This window comes from Aquila chrysaetos, chromosome 24 (genome assembly GCF_900496995.4).
Source record: "Aquila chrysaetos chrysaetos chromosome 24, bAquChr1.4, whole genome shotgun sequence".
NCBI lineage: Eukaryota > Metazoa > Chordata > Aves > Accipitriformes > Accipitridae > Aquila > Aquila chrysaetos.
Genome location: NC_044027.1, coordinates 15,208,046 through 15,229,558, shown reverse-complemented (window position 1 = coordinate 15,229,558; position 21,513 = coordinate 15,208,046). Strand labels below are relative to the sequence as shown.

At 44.4% G+C, this 21,513-nt stretch overlaps 2 protein-coding genes across 18 annotated transcripts in view; both read right to left on the bottom strand.

The window, feature by feature from the left end:
* Window positions 1-423: 423 nt before the first annotated feature.
* POMT1 (protein O-mannosyltransferase 1) lies at window positions 424-14,484 on the bottom strand. Of its 6 annotated transcripts, none has more exons than XM_030000047.2 (21): window positions 14,353-14,484; window positions 13,546-13,676; window positions 12,732-12,875; window positions 12,341-12,447; window positions 11,677-11,727; window positions 11,176-11,322; window positions 10,034-10,145; window positions 9,229-9,294; window positions 8,560-8,653; window positions 7,980-8,135; window positions 7,240-7,370; window positions 6,897-6,992; window positions 5,419-5,511; window positions 4,305-4,401; window positions 4,133-4,225; window positions 3,489-3,609; window positions 3,110-3,207; window positions 2,474-2,587; window positions 1,841-1,967; window positions 980-1,157; window positions 424-759 (listed from the first exon to the last, which is right to left on the bottom strand). In XM_030000047.2, exons 3-21 carry the CDS (start codon window positions 12,851-12,853, stop codon window positions 585-587), a joined length of 2,178 nt encoding a protein of 725 aa, XP_029855907.1. In that variant the 5' UTR covers window positions 12,854-12,875; window positions 13,546-13,676; window positions 14,353-14,484; the 3' UTR covers window positions 424-584. The 6 variants fall into 6 exon arrangements, with proteins under 6 accessions (XP_029855907.1, XP_029855910.1, XP_029855908.1 ...); XM_030000050.2 differs by having other exon boundaries at window positions 12,732-12,865; XM_030000048.2 differs by having other exon boundaries at window positions 14,314-14,478.
* Window positions 14,485-14,878: 394 nt separating this feature from the next.
* Window positions 14,879-21,513, bottom strand: part of PRRC2B (proline rich coiled-coil 2B) — a 64,040-nt gene continuing 57,405 nt past the window's right edge. For 8 of the 12 annotated variants that reach the window (XM_029999604.2, XM_029999610.1, XM_029999602.2 and 5 more), the window contains 3 exons: window positions 20,955-21,046; window positions 20,270-20,390; window positions 14,879-19,801 (listed from right to left, as the gene is read on the bottom strand). In XM_029999604.2, the coding sequence (XP_029855464.1) occupies window positions 19,661-19,801; window positions 20,270-20,390; window positions 20,955-21,046 (354 nt within the window). In that variant the 3' untranslated portion in view covers window positions 14,879-19,660. Of the gene's footprint in view, window positions 19,802-20,269; window positions 20,391-20,954; window positions 21,047-21,352; window positions 21,445-21,513 lie in introns of those variants that run through there. The other 4 variants (XM_029999608.2, XM_029999609.2, XR_003921278.1 and 1 more) reach the window with 3 other exon arrangements.

Sequence of the window (21,513 nt, the reverse complement as noted above, 5' to 3'; positions counted from 1 at the left end):
TTAGCTTAATACTGTAATGTAATGAAAGAGGGATGATAGCAGAGCATTCTTTCTGCATTGTTTCCTTGATAGAACAAGGAAAACCCAGGTTTTAGGAGTAACAAAGAAAACGGAGAAAAGTATCTGTTATGCTGGAGAGTATCCATTTATGGGAACTTGTAATATGGAATTGCAGACCAAGGTGCTAGGAAACATAAAATAGCCCTGAGTGCAACGTAGTGCAAGAAGGTAGAAACCGTCAACATCATACTCCCAGGAAAGAGGAAGAAGAATCCCTTGCAGCATGCTCTTCCCTGCAAAGGACCTAGGATGCTGTTGACTGAAGTCAGCAACCTTCAGAGCCTGAGGGGTAGTGGAAGGGTGAATGTAACAGGGGTAGAAACTGGGAATTGTGCTCATAACAGCTATATTACTGTTGAGAACTTTTCTGTAACAGTATTCTTTTATTTTCTTTTCCTGTAATAATCAGATCTGGACTACTATTAGTTATTTGATCAGACTGTTAAGATTTCAATTATACTAACAATAAATTCTTGGCTTTGCATAAAAGGCGTTTCCTTTGGCCTGTAACAAGATTGTAGTTGTCACTGTTTTCGGATAAGGATGTTCCAGCTGTCCTTCCAGCGCAAGTCCTTGAGTTCAGTAACAGACAGCGAGGGTTCCCCATAGGTCACAGGGCGAAATGTGCAATAGACAAAGTAGACTGAAGAGAACCAGGCTACGATCAATGCACTGAACATGCTCTTGAGAAGCAGAGATCTGGGATGAAAGAAGGAAAGAGCAGTCAAGTTACATCAGCGCTGGCCAAACACTTAATCCAAAAGGAAGACCTACGTATGGCCTATTGTCTCTAAAGGCAAATGACAAAGTATGGCCACTGCTGGAAAAATCACTGCAGCCGCTTGCCAAGGTGACAAGCCTGGAGAAAAGAACTGTGTCACTTCTCTTGTCTATCTATCTATCTGTTAAAACCAAATACCTGCAGAGATGATCACTCAGATGCTGTAATACGATGGGAATCAGGAGAATCTGGAATGTGAGGGCAGGCAGGTAGTGGTACAGGAAAAGTGTTTTCTCCATCAGGAAGAAGGGCAGGTAATTCACAGCCCAGCCTCCAACACAGATCCCCCCAGCTGATACCCAGAGCTGCCATGCATCTGCAGGAGACAGGAGACACCTCAAAGCACAGTCCCTGGAAACCTAAAGTCTCTAGAAGGTTGCCTACTGTCATGGTTTGTTTTTTCCCCACTCTCTACAGTTTGTGCTAATACAACCTTTAACTTAACCACACTCAACTGAGGGAAATGGTTACATTTTGTCACTCTTTTATGAAGTACCCATCAAGACAGATTACTGCCAATATGAAGCAGCTTCACAGCATGACAACAAAATGTACTGCCAGAAAGGTCAACACAAAACTGCCCGGCCACATGGAGGAGACAGTACCTTGCTTGGAACGAACACATCTAAAATAAACCCCTCCCCACACAGCCAGTATCTACCTCCTTTAAATCATCACAAAAGGGCTCAGTAGAATCCAAATCTGGGGCCTGGACATTTCTTACATCCAAATAAATACTATGCTGGCTACTATGCTGGCTACTATACTGTCTCATGAGGTGGTGGTCATATTGCAATAACCATAATCGGTCTCTTCATGGGCTACTGTGAATGTTTGTGTGTCCCTAATAAAAATTTCAGGGTTGGGGGCAGGAAAAAATGCTAGCATAGCCAAGCACATAGTTGCAAAATCGTGGCTTTGGGGCCATTAAAGTGTAGCTGGACAAGCGACCCTCCTCCACCCCCCTCCTTGACACACACATACACCATGGAATCAGACCTTCAGGCATGTCATAAATCTTTCTCCTTCGGCGGACCAAGTACCACAGGGACAGACACGTGTAGACCAGAGCAGCAATGTTAGCTGAAGCCCAGGTGACAACATTCCCAAGGAGGTGGATCTGGGCCTGAAGGATAGAAGATGGTCTAAGCCAGAAGCAGGAACCTGCTGCAGTTCTTTTAGGTAAGTTTAAGTATTACCTACACATACTTGCTAAATTAAAAGAAGTCAGAATGTGCCTGGCTAGTAACCTGATCTTTCCTGGAACAAAGCTAGCTGATAAACTTTGCTGCTTTAACTCTCTTTTGTAATGTAAGGCATTTAAAAGATGCTATTGGAGATTAACTCATCTTCTAAATGGAATCAATAATGGAAACTATTAAACTGCAGTTTTCCTTTACAAAAAAAAAAAAGAAAGGCAAGAAGACATTTAATTAAAAGCAACTACTGTCAAAGCTGTATCACATGCCAAACAAAACCCCCAAACCTCAGGGAAAATAATATTCTTAATACAGGAAGAGTCCATCCTGGAGCAGCTCCTTGGCTGGAACTGCAGCTCTGCTCTCACTCACACCTGAACTGAAGTCTGCTTTCTTCACCAGGTTCATGTTTACTTCTACCTCTCGTACTTACACCAGAGGTTGGGTGGAGCCAGTAGGCAATATTTGTGTCCATTGTGATCCAGTCAAGAGCAGAGGAGCTGTACTTATGTTCTGTGTCTTCATTTTTTAATGTCAGTATTTTCCACTACGATAAAAGTAAACAGAAGGCTTTCAGAATTGGAACAATGAGCGGGATAGCAGGCGTGGGTGAACAGCTCCAGATGTAAGATGTTAAGTTCTTAACGTGGGAGTGGAGAAAGATTTTGCACATCTCCTATGGGATACTGATCAATACAATGATTTTATTTTGTTCTTATATAATGCACTTACTTTCCTTAGTGGATTTCTACAATGTTAGTAAGCGGCATCAACACTACTGACTGCATATACAACACATTACAGTTCGGTTTCAGACAGCTTCTGGGTGCCCAACTGACCTTCCTTCCCCTTCTTTTTTTACACAATCACTTCGGTATTCGTTGCTGAACAGCATAGGTCTCTAATGCCCTTCTAAGTGCATTCAGAAATATTTTTTTTTCAGTGAGGAAGCCAAACTACTCTACCAGCAAGGAATAAACAATGAATCCTCAGGCTCACAGTTTGGAGAAATGCTCAGGTTCTTGCTCTGCAGCAGAAGGAAATATGAAGGGAACACCAAAACACTCACCTGCAATTCCGTGAACTTTGCCATGAAGCTGAGGTTTTTACTTATGTCCATCTGTGTGGGAGAGTGGAGTTCCACTTCCCTCTCTTTTTGCTCTTGGCCTGGAAGAAAACAGCATAGCTCAGAAATAACCACATAACAGATAGAAAGCTAGAAAGGGGAGAGAGCACATATGATACAGCCCTGGCTCCTCACACTGCCGGGAGCCCGTCTCCAATACATAGTCTAACTGCAAGCGCATTCTAAGGGGATTTGTAAGGACTCTGACATCATGATAGAGCCAGAGCCTGCTGAACGCCTATACATGCAATACCACCTTCCCATCAACATGAAGCCTCCCCCAGTCACAGAAATCTGCTTCGAGAACATGGCTGAGACATACTTTTCCCATATCTGTGCTCTTCCACATTCCACATCATGCTCTGGTGGTAGCCTTTGGACAGCTTCTCTCCAACCACCTCCAGCTGCCGGTATCCCCACTCAGGTAAAGATGCTCCACTGAGCTGAAAGTGAAAGATGACTGTAAACTTACAGTCCTGCCAATCTGAATTTCAGGATGGAAGTTCCTAGGCCCTGCCTGAGCAGTGGATGACAGCAAGGGACTATTAGAATGTATGTGAAGAGTCACCATGCAACAGTGTCTCAACAAATGCTACAGCCATAAAGTCAGTGATTCTGGCAAACTCTGTGAAGAGATCCTTAACTATTCCAGCCGCTGTCACATACTACACACAGATTCAGCATCAATTTCTGAGGCTGTATCTAAACCCCAGTTGTGTACAGTGGTCACAACCTCCTGAGAAGCAGGACAGCTGTGCATGCTGAAAAGGAATGAAGTACGAGTATGACTACCCGAGACACATGCTGCTCTTTTATCACATTGAGCAAGTATATTGTTTCATTTTATCTACCAATTTGGTTGTTTTAGTGGTTTAGGTATTTTGGAGCAGAGAGATTAGTAGTTTATGAGATTACAAGAACTGCATAGAGAAAAAGCTATAGGCAAATAAACATAAATCCACTTGCCTTTAGCACTGCAGAGGTGTTCACGTGAACAAACCTCACTTCTGACAGAATTGTCTTCCACACGTCTGTGTCAGACTCCCGATTTACAATTTCCTACAACAGAAAGATGTCTTTTGTCTCAGCTGTTTCTGCTGGAACGTGATGAGCTTCTCCCTTCCTTTTGACCACTCACCACTCTCCAGAGGTTCTGTGCTGGCATGGAGATGTTATAATCAATATAGCAGGAAACTTCTTGGGAGTGGGGGCTAAGAGGGGCAGCAACATCATGCCTAGAAGACAAGTAAAGTAAGATCCTCCAACACCATTTCTCAAATTAATATAAAAAGCAAACCCATAAAGGTATTGAATTGTCTTACACCAGATTCAGTAATAAAGCAAAAAGTAAGTCATTTATACAGATTGCACTGTTACTCTGAACGAGAACACTCCCCACTACCAAGAGCTGCCAGGAACAGGCTCAGAGGAAGCCAATACAGATGCCTGCTATGCCAGGCTGAAGAACAAGCACTGATTGTGACAAACAGAGATGCTGTTCACTGGGGTTCCCAATAATGAACAAATTAGGTTTGGAAGGCACATAGCAAAAACCCAAGCTCAGAACAACCCCCTTCCTAATCTGAGTGATATTCAAGACACCCTTTGGGAAGCAGTCAGGAGGCAATTTCATACTGCAGTCTTTGCAAAACAGGCAAGAATCCGTGGCAATCAGCCACAGCACACCGGATTCTCCACCACAACTTCCTAACTTCCAGAGCACATCCTTCACACAGGAGTACGCCATCAAAGTCAGTGGAGTTGACGTTGGGTTAACAGTCACACAAAATACTAAGTATCTGCATCTGCCTGGAGCAGAGGCAGTGAAGGGGCAAGGATGAAGACTCACCAAGGGGACTACATATTTAGGAATCTACAGAACTACCATGAAATGTGAACATGGGTGAAACCACCACTAGCCCCTCTAAAGGCCGCTAGTAAAGAAGACCAGAAACAGCTAGCAGCCACTGAACAGTTTGTGATTAGTATCAAATCCCACTGCCAAGTCAACTGCAGAAAAAAAAATAAGCATACAGCATCCTTTCTCTGGGCCACGGGTATGGCTTATGTAACAAACCACATGAGGTCCCTCCTAGCCCCACTGTTTTAAGAATCCATGAGTAACAGGCAGCTTATGGCATATCTGAATGCAAGGGTCACTGCGCTTCAACCCCGGAATAGTTATTCTGAGAGACAACAAAGGAGAATGAGCCAGCAGGCTTGGCAGAGCAGAGGATGAGGAAAGGACTTACGTGTTGAGGTACCGCGTCGTGATGCCATGGACCAGCTGCACGATGTGTCCGTGCCTGACAGGACGAGGTGGGTTACTCACCACCAGCTGCTGCCTGGCGGAGTGACACCCAAGAGGAAGTGGTTACATTCTTCTTTATATATAATGCAACCTTGTCATGACCAAACTGCTAGGTCAAGAAGCTGCAGGCAGGGACAGATATTTCGCCAGTAAGATGAGAAATTAAAGCAACCTATAGATTGTACCACAATGGAAACAAAGCTCATCAAGGCAAAGGTGAGTTAAGGGCAGAATGACTCAGAGAACTGGTAATGGGATACCGACACCCCAGCCGTTAGGTCAGTGGTCTGAATCCAGGTCAGTCAGGAGCGAGTTCAGATTATTCCCACCACACAGCTGTTTGGTGGCTTCTGTGAAATGAGTAAGTGCTTCAGTGAGGTCTGACAGGTGTTCATGTTACAACTGATGTCACTTTTGGCAGAATTATAAGAGAGATCAATGGCTACCTCCACCACGAAGACCAAACTCTCATCTTGCTTCTGGACAGGGCGAAGGCGTGCTTTGGCAAGGGGGAACGCTGCAGTTCACCTGACTGCTGACTGTACTTTCCTGTTCTATAGAAGGACTTCATATCCCCCAGGGCTCACAGGAGTCTTGGGTTTGAAGAATTTTAAGAAGATGCTGGGTTTATGTGGTTCTGGTAGAGTCCCTACTTGACAGGTTTGCACTATGGACAAACTTTCACAATGTGGATATAATTTATAATGGCACACAGTCCTCCTGGTAGGACTCTCTATACAGTTCCCAGAGCAACATAAGAAACCTACAAAAGCAACTTTTTGATCAGTATGAAATGGTATTACACAAGGGCTTTTACTGGCAAAACTACAAGAACAAAGAGTCCTGCTCTCCACTGACAGTTACAATGGCAAAACACTTCAGCACAAACCAGGCCTCTCAGGCACAGGCACCCACTTGGAATTCCTCCCAATGTGGCAGATTCTACAGTTCATCCCACACTTTAAATACAAAGAAATACTCACTCTGCAGAAGTGATTTCTACTCTCTTCTGAGACTCATTCAAGTCTGATAAAACTCATCAAGGCACTCTAATGCCATGGCTCACACACTTCAAAAAGCAAAACTTCCCTTTCATGCAAAGCACCTGAAAAGTTCCCACCAGTCTCATGAGTCTTTAAAGTTCCCCTTGTGCACAGCACAGCCCACATTCTGGCAGGAGCAGTTCAGAGAGAATTTCAGAGTCTTCAATAATGCTTTTACCATATTGAGGAGGACTGCGCAAAGAGCCACCCTTATCAACTCTGCAGCTGAAATTACTTGCTCAGGATCACAGATGGCCTCTACGCCCATAAGCAGAGAATAGTTATGTCCAATCCAAGCTATGCCCTGGTTAGGTTTTGGAAGCGTATAGAAGCTATGCTTACAGCAGCTTGGCATTTAAGTGTCCTGCATACTCACATTCCTGGATCTTTGACAATCCACCAGTTGTTCACATCCTTGAAGGGATAGCAGGTCACCTGCTGTTGATGGGAACTACCTCGTCCATTCTCATACCTGTACAGAGGGTTAAAAAAACCCACAGATGTGTAACAGTACATTTCTGTGCTCAACAGAGCAACACAAACCAGCACCAGATCACTGGCTCCATTCCTACAGAGCACAGAGAATCTGTACATCTGCAGTGTGCTCTGAAGGATTAATGAGGAGATTGCCAGGACCCAAACTGAGCTACTTGGACTGGCAGGTGAAGAACCAGAGCATACTTTTATCCTAACAATACAGACCCAACCAGACTCCTCACCTGATGGGGTAAGTATTTGTGTGAGAATGGAGCCAACACTGCATGGGCTTGCCCAACACGTTCCGCAGAGTAATCTGAGAGCCGTAGGCCACCTCTAAGGGCTGACCCTGAGTGATTCGAGCCAGCCCACCCTGAGAAGCATAATGACAGGATAAGTGGAAAGAAGAAGAAACAACCCAGAGGCTGTTTAAATTCTATTAAGAGTCACCTGTCACTTTAACATGGCAGTATCTTAGCACAATGCTGTCTCATTTGGTTGTATCTACAAAAATCAAGTCTTGCAGCACCATACTCAGCAGATAGTAAATACACTAGCACCTGAAAGACTACAGGGTCTTAGGGAATACCCCTAAAGCCATGCTGCTCTAAAAGACAGACTAAGCACTCTTCTACAGCAAATCATACTGTCATCCTGTAGCCTACAACATCATCACTTAAGAGGTCAGTCTGTGTCTACTTATGCAGAATTTCCTGTAGGAAGGGACAAATCTTCAGCAGAAGAGTGAACATATTGTTCTTGGGTCACTGGGAAAAGCTTTTCATCTGTTATTAGGACTTCAGTCATTATTGCTTCATCTTAAAACAGTACTACAGCAGCAAAGCAGTTAAATGACATAAAAGGAACAAATATGCAGGATCAAAGGAACAAGACTGCACACCTTTCTTCTAGCAGTGAACACAAGACAGATTTCCCCCTCTTCTCCCCTAATAAACTAGTTTCATGACCACATTTCCTTTACCTCTAAGCTGGCTTGGAAAGCACTTGTCATAATCTGGTCATGAGGCCCAGAGCGATACAGCAAAGTCAAGTGAACATAGAAGAAGGACAGGTACATTGCCACTGGGATGATGATGAGGGCCAGTCCCCTAGCTAGAAAATGGCACATCAAGGAAACCTAGAAGAACACAGAGAACTCACTGGTTTCATGCTCCAGATATTAAAAATACTAAAATACCAGTCCACTTGGCTTGTTTTGTTTCTTAAGTTTCCCCAACCACCCTCATTCAGCTATAACTTCATGGACAGCTGGATAACTTCCATTGAGGATGTGAACTGCAGCTAGCAGGAGGTATGTGAAACAGTATTTGTTTTGAGCGGCAAATCACCAAGACATGGATAAGAGCAGAAAAGCCAGTCACACACCCAGCAACTGAGCTGGGAAACTGTTCTATGACAGGAGGGTTTGCAGACTATGGCAAGGAATTTTAGTACAAACCCCAGCTACAGACAGCACTGTTATCTGTGGGCTTGCAAGGCTCCTGACTGGCTCCTGTACTGAAAAGTTACACATAATACACTTTGCGTGTTGTGCTACCTACATTTGACAAGTTTTGGTCGCCTATCATGTGCCAGAAGTGGAGTCCTGCAATGGCCAAGAGCAGCATATAGGTAAACAGGCCCATGTATTTCACTCTGAGAAGAAAGTGCATAAAAAATGAACACGGTTAAAAACTACACAACTACCTAATACAAGATATAAACATTCAAACTTTTTCTTGAACAGGATGCATTAACGTCCAAGGACTTAAATCCATGACAAGTTTGGTACAACCACATACATAAACCTCAAGGCTTTGACACCAGAAGGTATCATTTGTTTGCCAATTACATTAAATAACCACAGTGACAGAGAACCTTCTTGATAACAGGTTGGCATATCACAAAGCACGGAGTCCCTAAATTCAGACTTACTGAAGCTTGAGGCAACTAGGAGGGAGGGGTGAAATGAAGATGCTAATTTATAACATAAAGCCATCTCTTAGAAATACATTTTGTTCTTCCCAGGACAGTATCCTCTAATGCCTGGTATTGCCCACTGTGAACTGACATCCTCTCTATAGAAACAATCTAACTCATTAAAAAGTCATGGAGATGTCTGCTCAAAACAGCACCAAGAATCAGTCTTGAAAATCCAAAGCCCCACTGATACCTCAGATGGCAGGCAGTAAAGTGAGCTTACTAAACCAGAGTAAGACGTCATCACTTACCCAACTGCACAAGAACAAGCTACTCCAGTCAACAGAAGCCAAAACCACCAGCTTCCAGAGAAGGAACTTAAATAAAAGGACAAAGGGAAGGATGTTATGGTGAGATTTGGGCACCTTCTTAGGATCCTGAATGTAGGTAATTTAACTTCAAAAAAACTTGCAGGACTCCACTATTCCTTATCCCATTCAGAGGTACCTCATTCTGAACCTCCCATGCCACCAACTCTCAGCCCTGACCTACAGGGTGTTGTTAAACATACTTCCCTGTATCCTGAAAAGCAAAACTGAACGCTACCTGCCTCCTGATACCACAGATAAAAGCAATGTATTAAATCATTTGCTGGGCTCAGTTTAAAGATAATTTTACTTTACGAAAGATTACTTTATCCTCTGCAAGGATCAGAGAACATGTGAAGTCACAAGAAAAGAGCCAAAGATCTCTAAATTCAGTGCCTGTAAACAGTAACAAAGGAGCATTAAGCGACCTGTTATCATCAGTGTTTCTGTGCACAGAAGGAAACCTTCCAATAAAAAATCTGGGTTGGCAAAGGAGTGCTCCCAAGCGATTTTATTTTTATTGTAAAATAAAAAGACAACCTTGCTACCAGTTAAAACAGTCTTTAACACCTCTCAGAAAAGAAAACTTCTGGGGCAGGCATAGGAGAGGTCAAAGCACTGGATTTACAGACAGATGAAGTGAGCTGCAGAACAGTGAAGTGACTTACAGAAGAAAACCACACAGCCTGTGACAAAAAAAGAGTCACCACAAGAATATCCAAAAGGATGGGAGACAATCCAGCTTTACCTGTGCCTTTGCAAATTGTAGAACTTCAGGTAGGACAAAACTGCAAGTAGGATAAAAAAAATCAATACTGATTCCAGGAGCATGAACCTTGACTGAGTGATCAAAGAGTTCTCTGTTGGAAAAGAGAGAGACACAAAATTAGAGAACCTTATCTACAGGCAAGTGCTACCTCAGACAATCGCATCATTATCCAACAGAAGGACCTGCCCATTTAAGGACAGCCAGTTCATTTGCAATCTTACTGGCTGTAATAGGGAGGTGTTGGGTTTAAAGGGACAAAAACCTTCCAGCAGGAGCAAAGTACATGGCCATAACTGTCTCCAAGGACAAAGAGGTGGGCAAGTAGTAAAGTCTGGCAGGAGGCAGATAAAGGTGCTGTGCCTGCCTACAAAGGCAATGAAAATCACTGCTAGGAAATGCAGGGAGGTGGTTCTCAAGGCAAACAGTCAAGGCAGTGACCCCAGCAGGGTCCCAGCATGATGACAAATCTTCAAGAAAGGGAGCTGCAATGAGCTGCTTTGTGCAGGGTTCCCTGAGCCAGAATCGGAGCAGCTGGTAGCTAGGACAGGTTTCTCTTATCAGACTGCTAAAGGGCTGTTGAAAGGCTCTTTCCCTTTCAGGGAGCTGCCCAGCAGACCCTCAGAGAAAAAAAACAACTGAGTTATACACACCAGAACAGTGTCAAATCATGGTGCTAAGGACACAGACTGGTTTGCTGCAGTTTGGAGGATGAAGAAATTTGATGAGCTCTGACTGTAAGTAGGGTCGTCCTGCTGTTGAAAACCAGTATGTTGTAACTCACCCTGTAAACCTCTGAGGAAAAGAGTACAGGCCTCCTTGGATGCAAGAAACGTGGTTTTCTGTGAGGCTGTTGAGGCTGTCCACTTTGCTTAATAATGAAATGAACGTGTACAAAGCCTCAGCCTAGAATGGCAGCCTGCTGCAGAACGGTAAGGATAGAGGGGATCGCAGAGGCTCAGCAGAGACTGATACAGGCCAGGGCTGAAAGTGGGCTCTGACGTGTTGTTTGAGTTCTGTGGGGAGATGCTACTCCAGCCTTTTATGCACCCTAAAAATTCACAAAGGGGAAAGGGACCCTTCTCCCCCTTTATGAAGAAGGGGGCCCAGGGGAATAATCTTACCTAAGAGAATCAGAAGAGCAGCTCCAAGTGCAGCACAGTGGGAGAACTGCAGTTCTACCAAAATCTGGTACGCTAAAGGCACACAGAGAGCACCAGCCAGTGCTGGCAGGAGTCGCAAGGACCAAACAGGAACGTTCATGCTATATTCTGAAATAGGAGAAAACAGTGATGCACAAATTTGGAAACTATTAATTGCAGAGAAGATGGATCAATACAAAACTCCTTATGACTACAGCAAGTTGTTGAATCTAACTCCTACTCTTACTAATTTATTGTCCATCTTGTACTGCTTAAAATGGTCTAACTGATTTAAAAAATCTGTGCTATGGAATCACAGTGCCTTAAACTTCTGTTAGAGACCTGCAGAAGACTTTATTTAAGAGGCAAAGTGAAGGTGTCAGATAAAGCGTTATTTCCACTAGTCAGGCAAAAGGAATCTGTCAGCCACTGAAATACTGCTTGTTTTCTCAAAAGACTGAGGCAGTTAAGATCAGCTCTTACCAGCTCCAATCCTGTTCCATAGGAAGTTTCCATCAAATCCTCCTAAGTAACCTACAACATAACATAAGCAACAATTCAAAATTTCCAGTCTCAAAACAAGTATAAAAACTGGTGCTAAATTGGTCCTGGAACCATTTCCCAAACACATAGCTTTTCCATGCATGAAAGCCCTCTTTCCCAAAAGGGTCCTCTTTCGTACTGTTTTGCCTGCAGCAGTGCTTGATAATGTGCAGAGGCACAAAGAATATAAATTGGCAACAACAGATTCTCAGTGACAAAGTTACATGTATATTTAATCTCTCCTTCCCATACAGACACTTTTATGTTGTGTATATCTCAGCTACAGAAAGACACTCAGGCCTGAAAGCCTCCTTGTTGCCTACTATTTCTAGTCACTAGCAGTTCTAATCTTACCTTTCTCTTTATCCAAAGGATTGGATAACAATGAGGTAGTGGATACATGGCTCCATCACTTCCCCAGTACTCATGCAACAGCCCCCTACAATACTAAATAAGAGAAATTCTAATTCTCTCTACATCAGACTCTCTCAGCTGCCTTGTGTTCTTCCCCGGAGACAGGATCTGACAACTCATTTCTAACCAGCACTTTCCTCTTCCACAGCAACAGGCAATAGACACTTCCCAATTTCAGGAGATGCCCTACCTCCCAAAGCTAGCAGCATATGGCCAAAAGGTGGGCCGCTGTCATCCACGAAGAAGATCCTCTTCATGTAGAGCGAAACGAATTGGCCATAATAAACTTCATCAAAACTGAAACACAAGAGGCAGGAATATGTCAAATCTAACTGCAGGCTACAGGGATGCTAAGAAAGAAAACACTGATTTGATGGCAGAAAGCTAAGAATACAATGAAGCACAGTGGCTTTGCCCCTTTACCCTCCCCTCAGGAGTTTCTATTAGGGTAACACCATGACCATATTTACAGAGGCTGACATCAGGCAAGCTCTGCCCTTCCGTTCCTGCATTCTTACTCACAAATGTTTAAAAAACAAAAGTCTGTGTCATTCAAGTAGAAAATAAACTATTCTACTCACACTACAGCCCGTGGATAGGAAAGCCCCCAAAGACGGCTTATTAATCCCATCACAGTCAATGCCACAAGGTTCATATTTATCTCTGCAGTAACCACAACCGGCTTCTTCAGAAATCCCAACATCCTGTCAAAGGTCTGTCCAAACCTCCGAGAGAAACAGAGCAGAGCAGCATTCACCCTTTCGCTCACAGCTAGCTGAAGATCATTTGACCGAAAGCATGCACCACTACTTTCTGCTACTAGCAGCTCATGGTAACTGATCTTCCGAAGTTCTCTTGCTTTCCCCATTTATGTGTTTTCTGCTGTATCTACAGGAGTAACTGTAAAAATGAAGTTACTAAGCTAACACAGTTAACTTTTCATCTGCCCTGCTTCTACATGAGTATGGTTGTCTGTCATCAACAGTAAGCTAGAAACTTTGCTTATTCTTACACTAGTTCTGGAGAAACACAATAGCTTAATTCAAGCCTATATTCCGCTTTGTGCTAAGCAAACTTCTCAGCCCAAATTCCAATGCTAGTGATAGGCAAACCACATGCTTAGGCACCAGGCTGCTCAGGTAGCTTCAAGAAAAAAAAAAAGTTACTTCTCGCAAACTGAGCACATTTCTTGGCAGGGGCAGAGGGCAGAACCCGCAAACATCCTCTATCTTAAAAAGCTGCCTATTAGAGCACAGGTGTAGGTAGGTGCTGTAGGGCTCTAGCACAGCCTAGGGGGGAGCGCTGCAGAAAGCAGGACTGAACTCTACTCCTGTAGGCAGAACTGCTAAAAGCTAGGTCAGAAAATAGCAGGCAATCAGTGTTGTATCTCCTCACCTCAATACAGCTGAAAGTTACCGGAATAAATCCATCTGCATGGCTTTGATCAGGGGAGAACGGAGAACAAAGCAAGATGCGAGCACATCACCACCATCAAGTGCGGTGCCACCCTCCTTGTTTCTCACTACCTACAAAACACAAGCGCTGCGTGTAACAGGCTTTTTAAGGAGCCCCTTGCAAAGCTGTGCTCTCCACCGGCACTGGGGACACCACACCACTGCCCCACCTGCAGGACCCAGGACAAGGGCAGGCCATCATATTGCCTCGCAGGCCCTGCAACCCCGAAGAGCACCCTGATGGAGGGGATCCTGCTTCTCCCTGAGGTACAGGCAGGCCTTAAACCCTGGGGCCGGAGTGCAGCACTGCCTCCCCCGCCAGACCTCATACACCTCCTCAGGGAACCATTAAGCCCTCTACCAGGCTTTGCATCCCCTTCCGTGAGCCTTATGAGAGGGCGGTTGGACCACTACCCCCCCCCCAGGCCCTGTTCCCCCCTTTGAGCTCTCTGGGGGGCAGCAGGACCACTGACCCCACACCCAGCCCTCACCCTTGAGGCCTGTAGGGTCAAAAGGACCCACCAGCCACCCTGTAACCCCCCCCCCCAGCGTTTTTTGGGGCAGCACAGGACCACTAACCTGCCGCCAGGCCTCCCACCCTCCCCTCGAGGCTTATGGGAGCAGTAGGCCCACCAGCCACCCCCCCACCAGGCCTCGTACCCCCCCCCCCTCCTTGAGCCTCGGGGCGGGGGGGGGCAGCCCCACTAACCCCTCCATCAGGCCTCGCTCCACCCCCCGTGAGCCTTACGGAGGTGAGGGGGGCCGCAGGACGACCACCAGTCCCCCCCGTGCCCCGGGGGAGGCGGCGGGACCGGGACCCCCCGGCCCTGAGGAGATGGCGGCCCCCCCCGCTCACCGGAGGGGGGGGGGCGTGGCGGGACCACCCCACGCTCCACCCCCTGCCTCGCGGTACCGGATGTGGCGTCAGACGCACGCAGCGCCGTGAGGGAGGGGAAAGGGAAGAGCCCCGTCGTGTTGCCGCGGCAACGGCGGCGTGTGGCGACCGGTCCGCGGCCCGCCCCGCCATGGCGGCCGTGAGAGCCCCCTCCCTCATCGCCAGGCACTCCTCCACCCGGCTCCGGGCCACGACCCCAGCGCCACCCTCGGCTTGCCAGCTACCGCGGCCGAGGGGGCAGGGAGCACCCCAGATGCCGTGTCCCTGCCATAGCATGGTCACCCACATCGGCGCCGTGGCCGCCGTCATTCGAGAAAAAAAAAAAGTAAAATATATACACAGGTCTTTAACGAAAAGAACCAGACAAGGGACTTGGGAATTTGAGAAAAGCATAACCTGCTTTATTTTTTTTTTTTATTTAAATAAGGAGAATTCTTTCATATGGAAAGAGCTAATACAATCACATATTTGAAAGGAGAAACAATAGGTACTGAAACAAGGAAAAAGGGCAATAAAGAGTGTGCTGCAACTGGCCTGGTGATTCCGTGATTCGAGTTCCGGTCCAAGTAAAAGTTTCCAAAAAATATAAACAGGTTGCATGTTACACAATTATCCATCGTCTGCCCTTTCAAATATCTGGTCTACATGAAAAGACAAAGAGAGGAAAGGCCAAAAAAAATTTACTATACAGGTCATGAGGTTAAAAGCTTTAAGGAGTACAATATCCCCTTGAGAAACAACAAATGCAATTTATACAGAACCAGAGGAAGGATTCCAGCTAAGGACAACGCCTTAAGACATGCTAAAGGGTGAGCGCCTCACTGCTGCTGCTGTGATTCCCAGGGGAACGGTCAAGGTTGTGGCTGCAGACATCTCGAGGAGTCAGGAGGAGCCATTAAACCCAAGGGGGGTGTCTATGGCCACTAGGAAAATCTGGTGGTCTTTGGATTAAAACAAACAAACCAACCAAAACAAAACAAAACAGAACAAAAAGAGAGTTGGACTGCTGCTGCCTCTTCACAGTCAGCAGTTCCACTGCTTCGGCAAAATGCACCTTTTCTGTTGATGGGCCACAACTAAGTATCCTGATGCCTGTTGTAGATTAATTCTTATTCACAAATGCATCTTTCTTACAAGGAAACTGGGCTGCTGTACCTCAGAAATAACCCATGCTACAAGGAATTAACCTGTGCTTAACCAGCCAGAAGCAAAACAGAAGGTTAACAAAATGCAACAGAACAAGATCTTGGCATGCAGTGGTGCTTGCTTGAAAGTGAATATAGTAGCCTGCCAAAAGGTGAGACATAGCAAAAATGCTAGGCTCATTTCTTAATATATATCCATAAATACACAGGAACCACAGGGCAGCTTGTAGCTTCGCAGCATTCTTGCAAGGAAACTGTTAAATGGAGTGCCTCTGCATGAACACAAACACGTATGGGAGTTCAATGGGCTGCAAACACATTCAGAGTTACTGACGACTGTACAGCTGTCACATGGCATAGCCAGGAGCGAATTATGGAAGATCAACAATAATACCTGTTGCACTGGTGACTGTGCTGCTTCCACTTGTCATTGAAAAAATATACTGGCACACTTTTTTTTCCTTCTTCCTTTTTTTCCTCCTTAACTTCAATTTATTTAATTTTAAAAATTTTTTCTTTTTTTTTTTTTTTTAATTAAGAGCTAAAAGCAGGCTGAACTGGAGAGGAAAGCAGCACTGAATGCAGCTGCTAGGCCATGAATCACTGCATTTAAGAGAACTAATTACACAATGTGCTTCAGACCTTCAGCTGAACAAAAAGCAGCAAAGTCAGCCTCTGAATATTTCTGCTTCACCCATTGTTGCTGAAAACATGGATTCCACCTCTCCCTCCCACTGCACCTTTCCAAGCAGAAGGAGCCTGCAATTTGGTAGCTGATTTCCAGTCAAAGCAAAAGCAACTCACAAAGGAATAAATCATTAGGGCCTGACCCTTCAGCAGTGGAGACGGCAAGCAGAAGTATTCTCCTATAAACCATATCCACATTGTATACATCTCCATTCTCCTCTTCCCCAAGCTGAATTTGTTATCAGCGTACCAGCACCCTTGGCATTTCTGCACCTTGAGGATCAGAGGCTTTCCTTTTGAATCAAGAGCACCATAAACTGCACTAACCTTGTACTAGCTTTAAACAAACAAACAAGAATATATGCCAGAGAAGAAGGATATTGCACTGTAGAAATTTGGGCTCTAAAACTGCTTTCCATCACACAAAACTCCATTAAGTGAAAGAGAGTCTTGCCAACTGCAGCTGACAGTCACGCAAAGGTGAGGAATGGAATGAAGCTTACATGCATTTCTTGGCCTTTCCTGCACAGAATAATTCAGACATAATATATAAATAGAGCAGTGAAACAATTACTTTTTCACCTAGACCTACAACATCAAATACGTATAAATAAATTCTAGTGTTTTATTCTGTTGGGGGAAGGAATGGAGAGGTTAAAAGAGAAAGAAGGGTGACCTTTTTCAACAGGAAGTACTGTAGTTCTGATGGCATTTACACCAGAGGGACTGCAATAACTTGTATCTAGCAATAACCCAGTTTCTCCAACACATTTGACCATTTTAAAGTCATATAGGTGGGAGGAAAGAGGTTAGTGTCTTTGTAAAGCTTAAGTAGTGTGTCTAGGGTAGGAAAGAAATGAGAAGAGGGGGGCTCGGATAAGTCTCTTTAGCCATTACAGTTAGATTCTGGGCTGGTATTAGCTAGGGCCAGCTGGGCAGAAGGATAATAAAGAAAAAAACAGACAATTCTGTTGTTCATGATATTCCAAGGAAGAAAATAGAAAGGGGGGGGGGTGGGATGACTTACTGGTGGAGCAATCTTTGGAAAATGTTGGGAGCAGGACTAGCAGATGAGGATGCAGGTCTGGGAGATGTCTGAAGGCTGCGGAAGTGTATGTCGCTAAATCTCAAACCCTGTACTTTAAGGAGGACGCTAGAGAGATGCTGGCACACTCTGCTCTGAAGTTAAAAATCCATAAAACATGAGGAAAAAGAGAGGGGGTTTTTTTGCTTTTTTTTTTTTTTTTTTTTTAAGTACCATCCTATCCCTTTCCCTTCGGGTTCTCTGCCATGGTCAATGGGGACACCTGTGGAGAGGGGACATCACTATGTCTAAGTTAGTTTAGGTTTCTAAACTCTTTAAAGCTACTGTATAAAATTCTTATTTATACCTAGCTTAAAACTTCAAATGCATCCCTAAAAAGTTATGAAGGATCTTTCCTAGAAAGGGGGGGAAAAAGCAAACGAAGAAACAAGAACACCTTTCAGATCCCTTCCCAAATACATTCTTTGTTCAAAATTATCTTCTTTGGAACCACCAACAAATGACTTGCTGCCACCTAGCAGAGGCAGATGGCACAGCCAGTTAGCAAGCTATCATCTACTGCAGAAATGAAGTTTTCTTTCCCCCACTTCAGAGTGACCAGCCTACTTTAACATTTTGAAAGAGCTAAACAACACAAACCAAGTTAGCTGAAAGTAGTTGAGTTTACTTAAGACTACCGTCAGCTGAAGGACTCCAAGCACTTTCAGAACTTGTAAGTCCATCCTAAAAATCTACATACACACACACACACACACACGCACACACATAAACCAAAACCAAACCACCAAGGAAATAAAACCCAACCCCCTCCCACTGGGACCTTCCTTTCATAGATCATCAAATACTGGTGAGTAATTGTGAGGTGACAATACTGTGTACACATGATATGCAACTGCATCAAAAGTAAAGAACCCTTTGCTGTTCAACTGGGGAAGGAGAGTAGAAGGATGATTCCAAACTGCCTCTGTAACCATGCGCTTCTGACACAAAAAAGGAGGTTCCAAGTGCTAAAACAGCGGTCTTGCGGAGGGGGTCCCTTACTGATGCATTTCTATGCAAATTTTACAAAAGGCCATGAGTCAGAGGAACAGAAAGAAAGACTTAGGTAAAAGGGAGAAGAGCAAAGCTTAGGAGAGCAGCCCCAAGGGATGAACACAATATAGAACAAGTCTCAGGAGACATGAAGAATTAGAGCGGCCAAGGTAGGGAGCATAAGAGAGCATCACAACTACAAAAAGTAGTCCATACAGACCCGTTGGCTCTAGCCAACTCTTCTGACCCATGTGCGGTGAGGAGAATTTTTCTTAACAGATTTTACATTTCATAAATCTATGATTTACATTTTGGTGTGTGTTTGGCAGTCACTAAAAAATCCCAAACCCACAAAAACAACCCCTAGATCCATATGAGCTTGCAACAGAAATTTGGTGGTTTTTTTAATTCCTTAAAACAAAAATGCCACATTTTGTTGTGCACAAGGCACCCCAAAGCTACAATTGAAGTGGTGCAAGTTTCAAGATTAATGCACTGATCTACTATATACCTTTAGTATACATTTACTTCTAACGCAAGCACTGCTTCTAGCTTAAAACAAAAATACTGAAAATTTAACGAATGCTGTAACTGTCCTGGTTTTTCAAAACCAAATAATCTGAAAGGCTAAATCATCTGGGTAATATATACCCAAACAAACTCAATTTAGAAGAGTCATAATTCTCAACATAGCACAGAACCATATATAAAACTAAGCATAGTTTTGTCAGAACATAATTTTAGCTGAAGGGAATTCTTTTCTGGAAGGAATAAGGAAAGCAGAAAGAAGGGTGGGAAAAATGAGAGAACATATAAAAGTTCTGCTATAAACAAAGATATAGCTTTTTTTGTAAAAACCTCAGCTGCCTTTAAAATGAAAAACCTCAAACTAACCCCTCTCCCCCAGTTGCCACTCTGCTGAGACAGAAGTAGGGAAGGAGAAGGATGGGCTTTGCCAAGTGAGCAATCACAGCTACCTGTGGACGGGGCATGGCGGGGGGGGGAATAAAAAAAAAACAATGGCTCGAGCCACTTCAAAGTCACATGGTTGGTTGGTTTTAAAGCAAGCAGGTCAATGTCATATCCACTGTTTCAAACTGCTTTGTTGGGAGAGGGGCTTGGATGATGTTGCTGTAGTCAGTCAATGGGGGGCAGGGAGTAGATCTGGTGAGATTTTCAGGAGATCAGTGGGGTCCAGTCTAAGCTGCAGGGCCTCTCAGGCAGCAGGACCAGCTGGGCATCAGAGGTGTTCCTAGGCCTTGCTTTCCTCCACTTTGACTGCCTGAGGTTTGATTGCTCCTGTGCGCACTGGCTTCATCTGGTTTGTGGAGGCTGTTTCTTGCAGCTTTACTGCTCCCAAATTGGCTTTATTTTCATCCACCCGCTGCTTTGCCTTTTGACATATAAAAACAAAGCATTAGCTAGTGCAGAGACCTCTAGGCAGATACAAAAATACAAACTGTGACCATCATTCACGCAAGACATCAAATCTGCTCCAAAAATCAGGTATTTCTTCTGTTCTATCACACTTTGCTGTCCTAAAACACCTAACATGTAATAAGGATCTTGCAGTGTCTCACATGTCTGGCAATGCAAACGACCGATAAAAACTCAACAACAAACACCACGGACACTGTAAAACAGGTAATCCTCTAACCTCTCCTGACTTTCAAATCACACAGCATTACTCTTGGGAGTCGGAACACCCACCTACCCACTCACCCCACAGAGAAAATAACAGCTCCCACATACAGCGTCAGCACGCAGGCCTTTCTGCCACTCCTCTCAAGTCCATGGCACAAGTATGACAGTATAGAAGAGCAGATACTGCTGGGTCAAACAAAGTACTGATGCACACTACCTGTTGAACATAGTGTCCTTGGACAGAGCCCATACTAACTGCTGGTCCAGACGGCTTCCCGCTTGGGCTGGCAGAGCTAGGCCTGGAAATCGAAGAGTCGACAATATTCATGGAGTAAATTCTACAATGGAATGAGAACCTTATTCACGTGTGAAAGAATAAAAAGACGGCAGAAAGCAGCAGTAGACAGGGCACGAGTCTGTGCTGTGCAGATCAGTGAGCTCCCCAGCCCAAAAGACAACACATTGATTGGTTGAGTGAAAAAAAAAATAAAGCAACTGCATGTCCCAAAACGCTCAATGACCTGAAGGTTTGGTATGTCTAGACATGAGCACCTCTCATCTTGAGAGAATCATGCTGGAAATTAAAATGTTTATTCAGTGATCCTTGCATTTTCCACCTTTACAAGGAACACACGAAAGCGTATACCAATTCCAATTTGTCTTTAAGACTCAGTAAACAAATAACTTTATGCACTTCCCACAAGCACAAAGGGCCAAGTCAGTTACACACTGGCCCACACCCAAAAATGAAAGCCATAATCATGCATTTTGATACAAGTATTTGGACCATAGCAAGCACATTCTACATGTGAAAACCCAAGCGAATCTCGTACAGGGATGATGCACGCACTATGTCACTTCCCCATTCTGACTACAGAGGCTAAGTTCTGCGAAAATTTTACCTGTACGTATGTGGTGACGGTACAGACCCTCCGGAGGACATATTCTGTTTACCATCGGAGAAATGAAACCCTTTCATTTCCATTTGGGAGGACTACAGAGGAAAACGCACGAGAAAGAGCATCATCTTTGCATTCACAAATCACTCATTACTTCATATAAACACTTAAGCCAAATCTTTGCCCTTCTACCCATCGTGCCCCTTAAAAGAAGAAACATTTTTCAGGTGAAGAAAGTGAGGCTTTAAGTGAAATAATCTGCTTGTATTAAACCAGCAAGCCAGCAGCACAATCAAATACAGAACCTGGAAGTTAACTGCTGTGCTGTGCTCTCTCTCCCCTATAATAGACAAACTTATGATATGAATCCATCAAACCAGACATGACATTAATATACCTACTCAAATGGACAAGCTTCACAACAGTGTGAAATATCTGGGCAGTATTCCAACTGTGTCTGGAGCTCACCACCCCTCAAGCACTCTGGGGAAACCTGTGTAAACATGTAATAAAACTGGAGACTCCAAACTGGATCAAGGCAGGATGTGGCTCCCTGGAAACA